Source organism: Cyprinus carpio, chromosome A11 (genome assembly GCF_018340385.1).
Source record: "Cyprinus carpio isolate SPL01 chromosome A11, ASM1834038v1, whole genome shotgun sequence".
In the NCBI taxonomy this organism is placed as follows: Eukaryota; Metazoa; Chordata; class Actinopteri; order Cypriniformes; family Cyprinidae; genus Cyprinus; species Cyprinus carpio.
The window spans coordinates 17,525,684-17,539,873 of NC_056582.1; the positions used below are offsets into that span (position 1 = coordinate 17,525,684).

Consider the following 14,190-nt stretch of genomic DNA (forward strand, 5'->3'; position numbering starts at 1 on the left):
CTCCCATTCTCTTTAACACAACTCTGAGAGACACACAGCGAGAGAGGGAGATTGGGGGGTGGAGAAGATGATAAAATGTCATTTTTCTAGATCATCATCAGTCCCATTCTCCTTCTCTTCTGGCTGAAAGCAGATTGTAATGCCTTTTTATTGAGAAGGCTATTGTGTGCCTGATTTGGTGAGGTCAATTTTCCAAACCCAACCACACCAAACGTTCAAGAGAAGCACTGCCTACTGGCCAAATGTTTTTATCCAAAGTGACTTAAAGGAATACATTTTTAATCTATGCATTCTCTAGGAATTGAACCCACAATCCTGTTGTTGCTAACACCACGCTTTGCTGTTTGAGCTACAGGAATACCTGTGCACTGCATTATGGGATAGCACAGTTATATTATTTTTACAATAACACTTTGCAAATTAATTATAAAAAGGGATGTAGTTGTCAAATCAAAATGTTTATCTTAGAAGTATTAGTTTTATATTTTATTTTAAATCTCTTTAGAAGTCTGATTATATATTTTATTTTAAATCTCTTTAGAAGTCTGATTATATCAGTCAAGAAATTAAGTACCGTGAGTTACATTCGTTTCTTCACACTGGTCATGGAAGGTTTAACACATTGCATTGTGGGATACCACTGTATACTCTGTTATACCTGGCACATCTTGTTAAGTAGTTCATACAGGTATTTTGTGCATAAAGAAACTTTGTAGTATGCACAGTAGTCATGCTCTCTACTCCGGGGTAGTATGCTAGTATGCGGTTTAGCACACAGCCTCTATTTGTATGTGAGATGCTTCAGTATTGACCCTCTCATCTGCATCACTGCCTGTCCTTCATTAGATATATTTAGTCATTGTGACATTTGGAGACACCAAGTTAGACCATTTCATGTCAGTTGCCCTTTCATTAGCGATCTAAATGTTAATTGATGAGGTTAATGACTTCCTACTACAACTGTGTGGCAGGAATCACAGAATTGGCTTAGATCTGCAACATTGGCATTCTCACTCCAACTTCGCTCACCAGGCAAACTACAAATCCAAGTGCTCTTTCAAAGAGCTTTTAAGGATGTTTAGTGACTTCTGCTTGGCCTTTAATTTGCCCTTTAATATGATGACAGTGTAGTACATGGCTTGTGAAAAATTACCTGTCTGAAAGACCTTTAAAGCACTGTTCTTTGTCTACATCAAGGTGTATTTGTCTGTTTAATATTAATCAGCTGTGCTTGTAAGTGAGGCAATATATAGTTCACTTTGGTGTAGCTGAATCTATGGATTTATGGACACACTTGATAGTGTTCCAAAAATGAAAATAGAGCAATAGTGCTGTGGGAAAGAGTCACATGATAAAATGTGTTAATTTGTGAAGATTATCTCAATGAGCAAAATGTGTAAGATTCATAAACTTTTGTTGGTTATAGAACTTATTTTCTGCAGTAATTCCAAAGCCATTGGAAAATCCATCAAACTACTCCTTTAAAAAATAAATTCTTTACAACATCCTTTCCCATTTAAGGGTAGGGGAAATACAATCCTTAGACGCTTTAAAGAGGCCATGGTATCATAAATTTATTAGCTATACACTCGAGCAGTAAAGGCCGTTACACACACTTTGGTTTTGTGTGCTTCTGAGAGACGACATCGTGAATCATGCATCATCAGACTGTGTTCAGTGTGCATGTGCTCTGTGTGTGTGTAATGAATGGAAATAGTTTTGGTGGCACGGCTGTTCATCATGATGAACAGATCAATACTGCATATCTTTATCCCACACACATTTGCTTTCTTTTCTTTCTGTAGAAGAGGGATGATATGAATGGGATGGCTATATGAAGGGGCGGTGAGAGGGCCATGTGTTTCGGATCGGTATTCCAGCTGTGTACAGAGTCTTGTGTTTTTGGAGTTCACATTCACTCAGCCCTATATGGCCTGAAACGATCAGAAAAGAGCATATTGTAATGCTTTTCATGTGCTACATCTGTCAGTGTTTGAGCTGATCTTAGAGATCTGCATATGATATATAGGATATATCAGCCAATTTGTTCCAATTAAACAGAGAACATGAATCTTTCATGATCTTCCTCCGTCTTGCCAACTTATTACAATTAGTTCTTTAGGATTTTACTTTGTCAAGTTTTAGCCATCCCACAATTCACCAAATTAAATTTGTCTGCTCCAGAGTTTTAGCATAATTAACAATTAATTGTGGAATTTAATGAGAAATCACGTCTCTACTTTCTCTTGGTCTTCAGGCTCATATTTATGTTCCTGTCTCATTTTCTTTTGTTTTCCTGGCTCTCACTGTCTTTTTCTGTTGGCTGCTGTCTCTGATTCTGTTATTTGCATTCTTATTCTGTTCTCTATCTTCTCTATTCCCTCTCTGCTCACTGAAGTGCCTGAGAGTGAACCTGTGGAAGAGCCACTCAAGTACAGTAAGAGTGTGTGTGTGGGGAGTGAGTTTTTCTGCATGTGGCCCCTCCCTCATGGTGACTCCACCCATTGGGTGTTTAAGAAAATAAGCACCCAGAGACGATCAGTAAAATCTTTGATCAGCAGTGCTCAATGGGGCTCTGAAACCTAGTAAGCTGCCTTGCTGTCTGCTTTCCTACATAGACAACTGCCTTCTAAGATGGCATCCTAACTAAAATGGGACCATCTCATATATACACATTACCGTTTGGGGTCAGTAAGTTTTTTTATTTTTTTATTTTTTTAAAGAAATTACCACTATTAGTCAGTAAAGAACTGAATAAGTGACAGTAAAGATATTCTTTCTTTTTAACTTTTTATTAACCAAAGTATCTTGAGAAAAAAAAAGATCACAATTTCCATAAAAGCAGCACAACTGTTTTTAACATTGATAATGATCATCAAATCAGCATGTTAGAATGATTCTGAATGATCATGTGACACTGAAGACTTGAGTAATTATGCTGAAAACTCATCTTTGCCATCACAGGAATAAATAACATTTTAAAATATATCAAATTTGGAAAATGGTAATAATATTTCACAATATTACTGGGTTTTTTTCTGTATTTTTGATCAAACAGCTGCAGTCTTGGTGAGCATTATATATATATATATATATATATATATATAATTTATTTAATATTTTTTTTTTTTTTATTTATTTATTTATTTATTATTTTTTTCCTCCAAAAAATATTTAAAAAAATTATACCAACCTCAAACTATCTGAACATTCTGGAATTGTCTTTTCTGATAATACACGTACTGTTTCCTTAGATTGACCAAAAGGTGTCACTTTTGCCCTGTCGTCAGTGTGCCTATGGTGCTATGCATTGCAGTCTACAGAAGGTACAGTAGGCAGCTCACTAGGTTGGAACACAACTAGTGACTGTATAACCTGTGTAGAGCTTGTAGGATATTGTGTAGTCACTGCCATCGCTATGTGTGAGTATATAAGGCAGGCTCATGCTGTTGTGGTGTAGCTATGCATCTGGGTTAGCCGTTTGTGTGCATAGGGTTTTTTCCCGTAGATTAACCCTGCTCCTGTGTTTTTCAACTCTGTATCCAGACAGCCATGTTAATTAGTGCACAAGACAATTATGCACTTCTCTCTGGAGTCCTGCATTTACTTCTCTTAATCTGGTGTTTTAAATAATTAAACTTGTATTGAAACCCCCTGCTTTCCATCTGCTCCTCTCCTCATCTCTTTTCTCTTTTTTTTTTCTCCATCTCTCACTATCTCTCTTCTGGGATCTAAAGAGGGAGCTGTTTAACCTGTTAGTCAGTGACCTCTGCATTGCCTTCATTGTTTTATGTTTTTTTAAAAGCCACACGCAAGAGAGAGAGAGATTAATATCAAATGTATTTAGCTCCCTTCCTAAAATCTCCATGCATAGCAAGCTAAATGCATACAGTTGAAATTGTGTATGTGTGCGCACAGGACATAGAGAGTGTGACCCCATTTACTACAGTCATCACAGCTGTGTGGCTCTAATCTCATTCTTCACAGCTGTCTTGCAAAAGACCAATCCCCTTACTCTCTCAGCATGACCATTACACACTCATTGGCTCTGCCTCAAAACCTAATGAGCGACCTAGACAGTATTTTTGACATGTTCAAAATGAAACTACCTACCTGGACAGGATTTTTGGACATTGTAATCAAGTTCAAGTGAATTCCACCTACCCGGCATTTTAGGTCATCATAGACAAATTTAAATTAAAACTACCTACCTAGACAATGTTTTTGGGACATCATCGACAAGTCCAAACTGAAGCTACCTACCTAGAAAGTTTTTTTTGGGTGTCATAGAGTTCAATTAAAACAACCTACAGAACCTAGAGCGCTTTTTTTCGCACCATAGACATGTTCAAGTTGAATCTACGTTCTTGGACAGCATTTTTGGGCATCGTAGACAAGTTATTATTTAAGACACACAATGTTTTTGGCAATCATAGATATGTTCAAATTGAAGCATTTCAAGGCTCCAGACTGCGACCAAATAGATGGTTTTCAAGCTAAAGTAAAAGACTGCTTCTTAAACCACAAGTGTGGCCTAATGGTTAGAGAGTTTGACTCCTAACCCTAAGGTTGTGGGTTCAAGTCTCGGGCCGGCAATACCACGACTGAGGTGCCCTTGAGCAACTGCTCCCCGGGCGCCGCAGCATAAATGGCTGCCCACTGCTCTGGGTGTGTGTTCACTGCTGTGTGTGTGTGCACTTTGGATGGGTTAAATGCAGAGCACGAATTCTGAGTATGGGTCACCATACTTGTTATGCTGTGCACTACTGGACCACCATTATTATGGGTGCTTGAAAGTCTATTTTCTACTCAGCACACATTACTTGACTCTCCTCTCTCGTCAACATACAAACATGTTTACACAATGACATCCTGCTCATCATCTGACCCCAAGAGGGCAACATATTAAAGAACCCCTCGGGCCCTCATTAAATCCATTTTCCTTAAGGCTTTGCTCTTTAATTATTCAGTACCTTCCCTTCATCAGTGCATAAACTAAAACGCCACCGTTTTTCCATATTCCACTATGTTCTTCCCTCAGTAAGACGAGTTGATGCATACCTTTCCTGTCTCAGTGCATGCACTCAATTGCTGTAGTGCGCGGCGCCACAATGCTAGTGTTTAGCTTAGCACCATTCATTCCTTAGGATCCAAACAGGGATGAATTTAGAAGCTACCAAACACTTACATGTTTTCCCTATTTAAAGGCGGTTACATGAGTAGTTACACGAATAAGTATGGTGACACACAATAAACAGTGGCAATTTCCTAAGCGGATAAAAATGATGACTATAATGTATAGCGAAGAACACTTCGCAGCACTTCGACCTCGGCGCAGTAATATCATCACTCCTGAGAGTGGGAGTTTTCAGGAGTGATGATATTACTGTGCCGAGGTCAAAGTGCTGCGACGGGAGAGGTATGTATCAACTCGTCTAAGTTAAGGGAAGAACAGTGGAATATGGAAAAACTGTGGCGTTTTCCTTTAAGATGAAATGCTAGTTTCTTTTTCACATGTGATTGACAGTGATGGTGAAAAATTAAGCGTGTTCCCACTGCTGTAGTCCAGTATAATTCTTCCTACTCTGTGTCAGTTCTGTGACTCTGTGTGTGAATTTGCTCGTTCAAACTGGTGTTTTTGGACATGGTTTCTGCATGCATGTACTTGGGTGTGATGATAAATTGTGATGATGATTTTCAGCTCGACGAGAAGATGAGGACCTGGAGAAGAAATCCATCAAAAAGAGGGTCAAAGAACTGAAAGTGCTGGACCCGAAGATAGCACAGAACCTCTGTACGTATTATGCAGTAATCTTTTTCCACATCATTTAGATTTTTGTTTTTGTTCAATGTTGTTTAATTTAATTTTGTTTTATTTGGTTTGGTAAACAAGGTTTTTTGTTTGTTTGTTTTTGGTAAAGTGGGTAAACAAGAGTTTGTTTTATTTATTTTTTATTTGTTCATTTATTTATTGCAAAGTTTTATTTTTGTTTTTGATGTTTTAGTTAGGGCTGCATGATAAATCGCCTGCGATAAGGAACTCGATATTGCGTAGCTTGTCAGTGAACTACGGCTCTGTGTAGTTAAAGCGTTAGTTCAACCAAAAATGTCATTAATGACTCATGTCGTTCCAAACCCGTAAGACCTCCGTTCATTTTCGGAACACAGTTTAAGATATTTTAGATTTAGTCCGAGAGCTTTCAGTCCCTCCATTGAAAATGTATGTACGGTATACTGTCCACGTCCAGAAAAGTAATAAAAATATCATCAAAGTAGTCCATTATACACCACACTTCCAGTAAGAATTTGTTGAAACATTGAATATACATTTTGCTCCAAAAATAAGAAAAATTACGACTTTATTCAGCATTTTCTTCTCTTCCGGGTCTGTTGTGAGTGCGTTCATGACGCTGCTGATGTACAACGCTGCTGACGTGTTTTCTGGTGTGCCCAATAACAAAGATAACACGTCAGCAGCATCAATGCAGCATCATGAACTAAATCTAAAATATCTTAAACTGTGTTCCGAAGATGAACGAAGGTCTTACGGGTTTGGAACAACATGAGGGTGAGTCATTAATGACATAATTTTCATTTTTGGCTGAACTAACCCTTTAATGCCACTCCATCTGAACGTACGTGTTGGAGATTTGCTACTAATCACAGAACCAGCTTTACTGATGAGATGCGCATGACAATTTGCAATTTATTGTGCAGCCCTAGTTTTAGTTTATTTTTTTAATTTTAAACATTAGCTAGGGTAAAGGGGGTCAACAAACTTCCGCTTCTGTCTCAAAAATGTCATAGTCCTGACATGAGATGCACACAAAATACAGCAAGGTCCAATAACACCTATGTGACCCATGCACCTAGACCAACAATGACAAACATACAGGTGCATTTATTTCGGTAATTCAACTCAAATTGTGAAACTCGTGTATTAAATGAATTCAGTTCACACAGACTGAAGTAGTTTAAGTCTTTGGTTCTTTTAATTGTGGTGATTTTGGCTCACATTTAACAAAAACCCACCAATTCACTATCTCAGCAAATTAGAATACTTCATAAGACCAATAATAAAAAAAAAAATAGTGAATTGTTGGCCTTCTGGAAAGTATGTTCATCTACTGTACATGTACTCAATACTTGCTAGGGGCTCCTTTTGCCTTAATTACTGCCTCAATTCGGCGTGGGATGGAGGTGATCAATTTGTGCCACTGCTGAGGTGATATGGAAGCCCAGGTTTCTTTGACAGAGGCCTTCAGGTCATCTGCATTTTTTGGTCTCTTGTTTCTCATTTTCCTCTTGACAATACTCCATAGATTCTCTATGGTGTTCAGGTCTGGTGAGATTGCTGGCCACTCAAGCACACCAACACCATGGTCATTTAACCAACTTTTGGTGCTTTTGGCAGTGTCCGCAGGTGCCAAATCCTGCTGGAAAATGAAATCAGCATCTTCAGAAAGCTGGTCAGCAGAAGGAAGCATGAAGTGCTCCAAAATTTCTTGGTAAACGGGTGCAGTGACTTTGGTTTTCAAAAAACACAATAGACCAACACCAGCAGATGACATTGCACCCCAAATCATCACAGACTGTGGAAACTTTACACTGGACTTCAAGCAACTTGGGCTATGAGCTTATCCACCCGTCCTCCAGACTCTAGGACCTTGGTTTCCAATGAAATACAAAACTTGCTCTCATCTGAAAAGAGGAATTTGAACCTCTGGGCAACAGTCCAGTTCTTCTTCTCCTTAGCCCAGGTAAGACACCTTTGACGTTGTCTGTGGTTCAGGAGTGGCTTAACAAGAGGAATACGACAACTGTAGCCAAATTCCTTGACATGTCTTTGTGTGGTGGTTCTTGATGCCTTGACCCCAGCCTCAGTCCATTCCTTGTGAAGTTCACTCAAATTCTTGAATCGATTTTGCTTGACAATCCTCATAAGGCTGCGGTTCTCTCGGTTGGTTGTGCATCTTTTTCTTCCACACTTTTTCCTTCCACTCAACTTTCTGTTAACATGCTTGGATACAGCACTCTGTGAATAGCCAGCTTCTTTGGCAATGAATGTTTGTGGCTTACCCTCCTTGTGAAGGGTGTCAATGATTTTCTTCTGGACAACTGTCAGATCAGCAGTCTTCCCCATGATTGTGTAGCCTTGTGAACCAAACCGAGAGACCATTTTGAAGGTTCAGGAAACCTTTGCAGGTGTTTTGAGTTGATTAGCTGATTGGCATGTCACCATATTCTAATTTATTGAGATTGGGATGAATTGGTGGGTTTTTGTTCAATGTGAGCCAAAATCATCACAATTAAAAAAAACAAAGACTTAAACTACTTAAGTCTGTGTGCATTGAATTTATTTAATACACAAGTTTCACAATTTGAGTAGAATTACTGAAATAAATGAAGTTTTCCACGACATTCTAATTTATTGAGATGCACCTGTAGTGCAGATGAGCTGAAAAAATAATGTAATGTTTTAGACTTGTCGTTTTCTTTAATTTTTGATGATTCTTTTGTTTTGAAAACAATATTAAAAAGTTATTTCCATACTATATTATGTCCTTCCTTCCTTCCTTTCTTTCTCAGAACCTTGAGGTATACAATAACACCTGTCTTGTGCTGTTATATGCAACGTCTTGTCTCTCTCTTCCTATTTCACACACACTTCTCTTTGCACCTGTTTTTTAAACTTTTAAACCACTTTTCCCTCTTCTTCCTTTTCACTTTATCTGTCTTTCATTTGCATGTATTTACACTAATTCATTTGTCTGAGTGTCTCTGTGGCAATAAGCAGAGTTCTATAATAAAAGGGAAAGGGAGAAATGTAATGTTTCTGTCCCAGCTGAACACCCCGGCAGTCAGATCACTGTCCCTCACCCTTTTTCGCTCTTCTGTCATTCACTAACTCATTCACTCACCTTCTCTTTATTGCTATTCTTCTGAAATCCGATTTTAGCTCAGGAATTGTGAGTATTTGTGACAAAAGCAGGCAGAGGTGAAAACCCTGCTGTCTTGATATATTGATGTTATCTTGATACTGCTGAAGTTCTCGTCTGGCCCTCGTCTCGACTAGTTGAAGTAAGTTTCAAATGCTGAAAGACATCAAGCTCATTCTTTTTTATCAGATATTATCACCATGCAGTGGACACACACATGCACACAAAACAAAGAGCGTGTATGGCCTGTTGATGAATTATTGCAGGGAGCTCTTGATGCAATCTCTCTCTCTCTCTCTCTCTCTCTCTCTCTCTCTCTCTCTCTCTCTCTCTCTCTCTCTCTCTCTCTCTCTCTAAAACCTTTAGCCATTTTCCTGGGGTCATTCCGTATGCCCTACGAGGAGATCAGGAGAATTATTTTAGAGGTGGACGAGGATCAGCTGACTGAGCCCATGATCCAGGTAACATCACCATTCATGACCTTTCAAGCATGCCCATGTTCAAAGAAGACTGACTCAAATGTGAGGAATTCAGAGTGCATTTTTCAGCAGCCTGGTTAACGGATTGCACAACCATGTAATGGGCTGCTTGTGTAACCGATGCTTGGTAACCAGGCCAGGTATTCTGAATACTGTTTATAGTATTATAATTTCTCGTTTGTCATCAGCATTCAGAAAATACGCATTTATATAATTTAAACAAACCTTTGAATGAATAATGAACATCTAATTTCAAAAACCTTGTAAACTTAGTCGAATCCAGCTGTGAGATCTTGAGAAGTGTGCATTTGTATCCTGCATAATTGCGTGTGCTCTGCGTTACGGTCGGTCTGTGTGAATTGAATACGGACAGGAGAAGAGTTCAGCTTCACTGAGACGCACGATCAACAAACTTTAAACTTGTGATTTCAAATTATGTTGTGGTTCATGCTTTTGCCTAACATCTATAATATTCATGTCATTTTCACTGTGTGCTATATGTAAAATGAGTGTTACCTTGGCTTTATTTGAAAAAAATGTGATTCCCAAAGCACACAAACTTCCCAGAATACTGATTGTCCTGTTGGTTACAGTGTTTACTTCCTTTTTAATTACATTTTTTATTAAATATTTGTTTATTTGTGAAAAATAACTTAAAATAAACTGTCTATACATGTCTATTTTACACTTTTTTTTAATCAATTTTCAAATGATTTCAAATTTCTTAAATATTAAATAAAATAAATAATTATATCGGCCATCGACCACCCTGCTTTCCAAGATATCGGCATCGGCTGTCAAAAAACAATATCGGTTGACCTCTAGGTAAGACTTATTAATTTATACAATGTAAGTAGCGTTTCTTATTTAGTGTAGTATTTTATTTTTTTTGTCTTATTGCTTGCAATTAGTTTCTTATCCTTATTTCATCACTGACTGTATTTATCTTCAATGAGCTTGAGTTTTTTTTTTCTTCTCTTTTTAGGCTTGTATTGGTTTGATATTGACATTGGTGAATAGGATTATGAAAATTCTATGGTATCAAGGATTTTAATATCATAAAAACCTTTTTAAAATAAAAAATAATATATAGTTATCGTGATATAAAATTAGTCATATCGTGATTTAAGATTTTGGTCATGTCGCCCACCCCTACTTCGCACCATGCAATACTTGAGTTAAAATAAGTCTCATAACAGTAATAAGTATTATACTGAATTCTATGTAAAATAGCAGATGTTTACACACCTGTGATAGCGTGACCACTGACCACACATCACATCAACAGTAATTGTGTTTGCTGCTGAGCAACCGTAAACAACTTAGTAACACAGTGCTTACACCGGACACATGCAGCGTGCACATCAGAACTAATTTGCTGCCTTTATAATCAAGGAAACTATCTATGCTAGATGCTCCTGACTGGGTCAATACACACTATTGATTTTTATAAATCACATTATAGAAATACTGCACAGCAGCATAGCAGAATATTTTGGTTAGCACATTTCTACATTTCATTATTGTGTTATAAATACATTAAACATTCTCTCTCCCTTTGATTTCCCCCTGCTTTTTATCATCCAGCACTGATGTCAGGCTTAGCTTTATGTATTCTTCAGCAGCTCAGTGTACATCAGTTTCTCATTCACTATTATAGTTTTAAAATATCCACTACTTTAGATCCATAAATGAGCTTTATTTTATACTGCTTAACGCTTAAAACAGCCTCATGTTCATCTAAATGAATGAGATGGGAGCAACGGAAATAGCCATCTGCATCTGTGCTTTATATTTCATTTTGGTGGTGACATAGATGAATGTGGCAATCTGTCTACTAGACTCATGTTCATGTGCACTAATGAAGTGGCCATTTGGAGATGAGATAGACAAGTTCATATATATATGGTATATGAAGCTTTTAAGTTTTTCCTTCTGAAGTCAGAGGCTCGAGAGCAGGTGCTTTATTTCTTAACTCTACAAATAAAGCATGTTTGAAATCCCACAGATAACCAGTTAATTAAAAATGGATTTATATTGTTGTACTTTGTCAATACCTGTGAGTTACAGATTTGACTTGGAAAAATAACAAGATTGCAGTACGTTAATAAATGAGAATTGCTGGAGATCTATATATATCTGCGATTTATTGATTTCGTGAAGAGTGACACACACTGTGGATAGACATGTTTGTTCACATGATTGCATGCATAAAACTGATTCAATTGCTGCTCAAACCATCATTTATTTTTTTTTTTTTGGTCGTTTCATTTTATAAGATAGATTTAGTGGAGATTGACAACTGTTTAGAGCAGTGGTTTTCAAATCGGTCCTGTGAGCACCCCCAGCACTGGACATTTTCTGTGTCCCCTTTATCTATCACACCTTATTCAGCTCATTAGTAGAGACTGCAAGACCTGAAATGGGTGTGTCACATATAGGGAGACATACAAAATGTGAGGTGCTAGGGGTGCTTGCAGGACCGGTTTGAAAACCACTGGATTAGAGGAAAGACACACTCAATGGGATAACGAAACATCACACTTCTATCAATGCTTTAAGATAAAACCATGAAGCTGTTTTAGCCTAATGTTGTGAATTCCTTTCAACTCTTTTCCAAGTACAATAGAACATCGGTGGACTTCCAGTGTGTAATCTTGAGTGCAGTTCTATAACTGTAGAATTTGGCCAAAATCATAAACACAACTTTAAAATTTTGAACAGATTTAAAAAAAAAAAAACAAGACATCATACATATGTAATTCTGTAAACCGAGGAAAAACTTCATACACTAAACGACTGAGGATCACACACTACCAGACTTTCAAGACATTCCGAACACAACAACCTCACTTGTTGCTAGGAGATGCATTACAAATGAAAACAATATGGTTTCTAAAATCAGCTTGAAATATTAAACATGTTTGACATCACTGACTGGATGAAATCATAGTCTGAATCTAAACAAAATCAATCCATCTGTGACCATCACACTACGTAATTTTCTATGAAATTTGTCAAATTAAAATCTGCAGACTGGCTCTGACTTTTAGCAACTAGCGTCAACTCGTCCAGACAAGAAATTAGCAGTGCTAGCAAGACAAGTGCTAGCATTATTATAATTTTTAGCTAAAATAAACTGTATGAACTGCCATCTAAATGCTAGTTAAATGCTATTTTTAATCAAAGTAAATAAAACCTGTAAATATCATTTAAAAAGAAGTAGCTAACAAATGGTAGCATTTCTATTATTTTAATAAAATTAGATAATGGTATATATTACAAAACTGCTAGTAATGTTTTTAAATGACCTGTTTTTAAATAAATAAAATGCTTATAGCTAGCATTTCTATTTATTTTTTGAAATAAAATGAATTAAAATGTATGAATCCCAATATACCTGCAAATTAATTTTTTTATTTTTTTATAAAATTAAACCGTATGAAACCCAATAGACCTGCTAATGTAAAGGTTGTAGGTTCAATTCCATCCCGGGGAGACCTGTGAACTGGAGGGTTACTGAGATCACAGGTCTGCTCAAGTGTCGTTTTGGTCTTGAGCAAGATTCTTAACCTCTGAGTTCTTCAGGATGATGCATCATCCCTTCAATTAGTCTAGTGTTTCATTAATTGCCAGAGAGTCGATTTAGATGAAGATCTCCACTAAATTGCTAGACACTAACTAAACCAGCATCAATTAGATCGCAGGTTAAAGTTGAACTGCTAATTGAATGCATGTCGCACACATTCTTTGTAACACAAGTTCTTTGTTTTGTTCTCTCCTTCAGAATCTCGTGAAGTACCTGCCTGAACAGGAGCAGCTGAACGCACTGGTCAAGTACAAGAACGAATATGCCAACCTCTCTGAACCGGAGCAGTTTGGAGTAGTGGTAATTCCACACACACACACACACACTGTCTGTGTTGTTGGCACTGTGTACACGATTAGTGACACGTCCAGTTAGAAGTCATCAGTCACTCTTTATTTAAACTTTCTAGGATCAATCTTGTGTCTTTCCCTCTACACAAGATTTAATCTTTTAAATTGAAACAGATATCATCTTCTTGTCACAAACAAAACAACTACATATTTTACGACTCAAGATGTGTACTGTGTCTCTGAACAGAGAAAGACTTACTGTTATTCTCTAATGGAAAATGCATATGGTAGACCTGGCACATATTAACACAGTTTTAAACCAGCTGTCTTTACTGTTTCCTCTGTAGTTAATAAAACAGATCTTGCTCAAGCCCTTAGTGAATAAGGTTTTAAATTATAGATTGATGCTTCACGCAATTTGTTAGTTTAATTTGTAGTACCAAGCTGTTTTCTGATTGGGCCAGAGTAATGTTTTAAAAGTGCCAGTGTTTACACTTTTTTGGGGGGAAAACTAAACTTATAGTTGTCTCAAGCACCATAGAAACTATTAATGTGTCAATTAATTGTGTGAATCTCCCCTATTTGTACATTTAAATTACATTTGTCATCATCTAACATGCACACAAATTAAATAACAGTAATAATCAGCCATAACATGAAAATAATTGTCTGAATATCAGTATATTTATGATGTCAGTGCACCCTTAATTGATTTGCCAAATTGTTACCAGTTATGATTACCAAATTGTTTCCTCAATACCAATTAAAAGCAGCTTAATAAATCCTTTACTGAATGAACTTGCTGGGTCACTGATTAGTTACTGAATCAGCATCTAACTGAGAGTTATCATTACTTTCCATGATGTTTTACCAGAAGAAAAAAACCCCCACTC

At 37.1% G+C, this 14,190-nt stretch overlaps 1 protein-coding gene across 4 annotated transcripts in view; it reads left to right on the top strand.

The window, feature by feature from the left end:
* Window positions 1-14,190, top strand: part of LOC109107504 (protein diaphanous homolog 3-like) — a 280,378-nt gene that overhangs the window by 171,206 nt on the left and 94,982 nt on the right. For all 4 annotated transcript variants that reach the window (XM_042766599.1, XM_042766602.1, XM_042766600.1 and 1 more), the window contains 3 exons: window positions 5,702-5,794; window positions 9,306-9,400; window positions 13,206-13,307. In XM_042766599.1, the coding sequence (XP_042622533.1) occupies window positions 5,702-5,794; window positions 9,306-9,400; window positions 13,206-13,307 (290 nt within the window). The remainder of the gene's footprint in view (window positions 1-5,701; window positions 5,795-9,305; window positions 9,401-13,205; window positions 13,308-14,190) is intronic.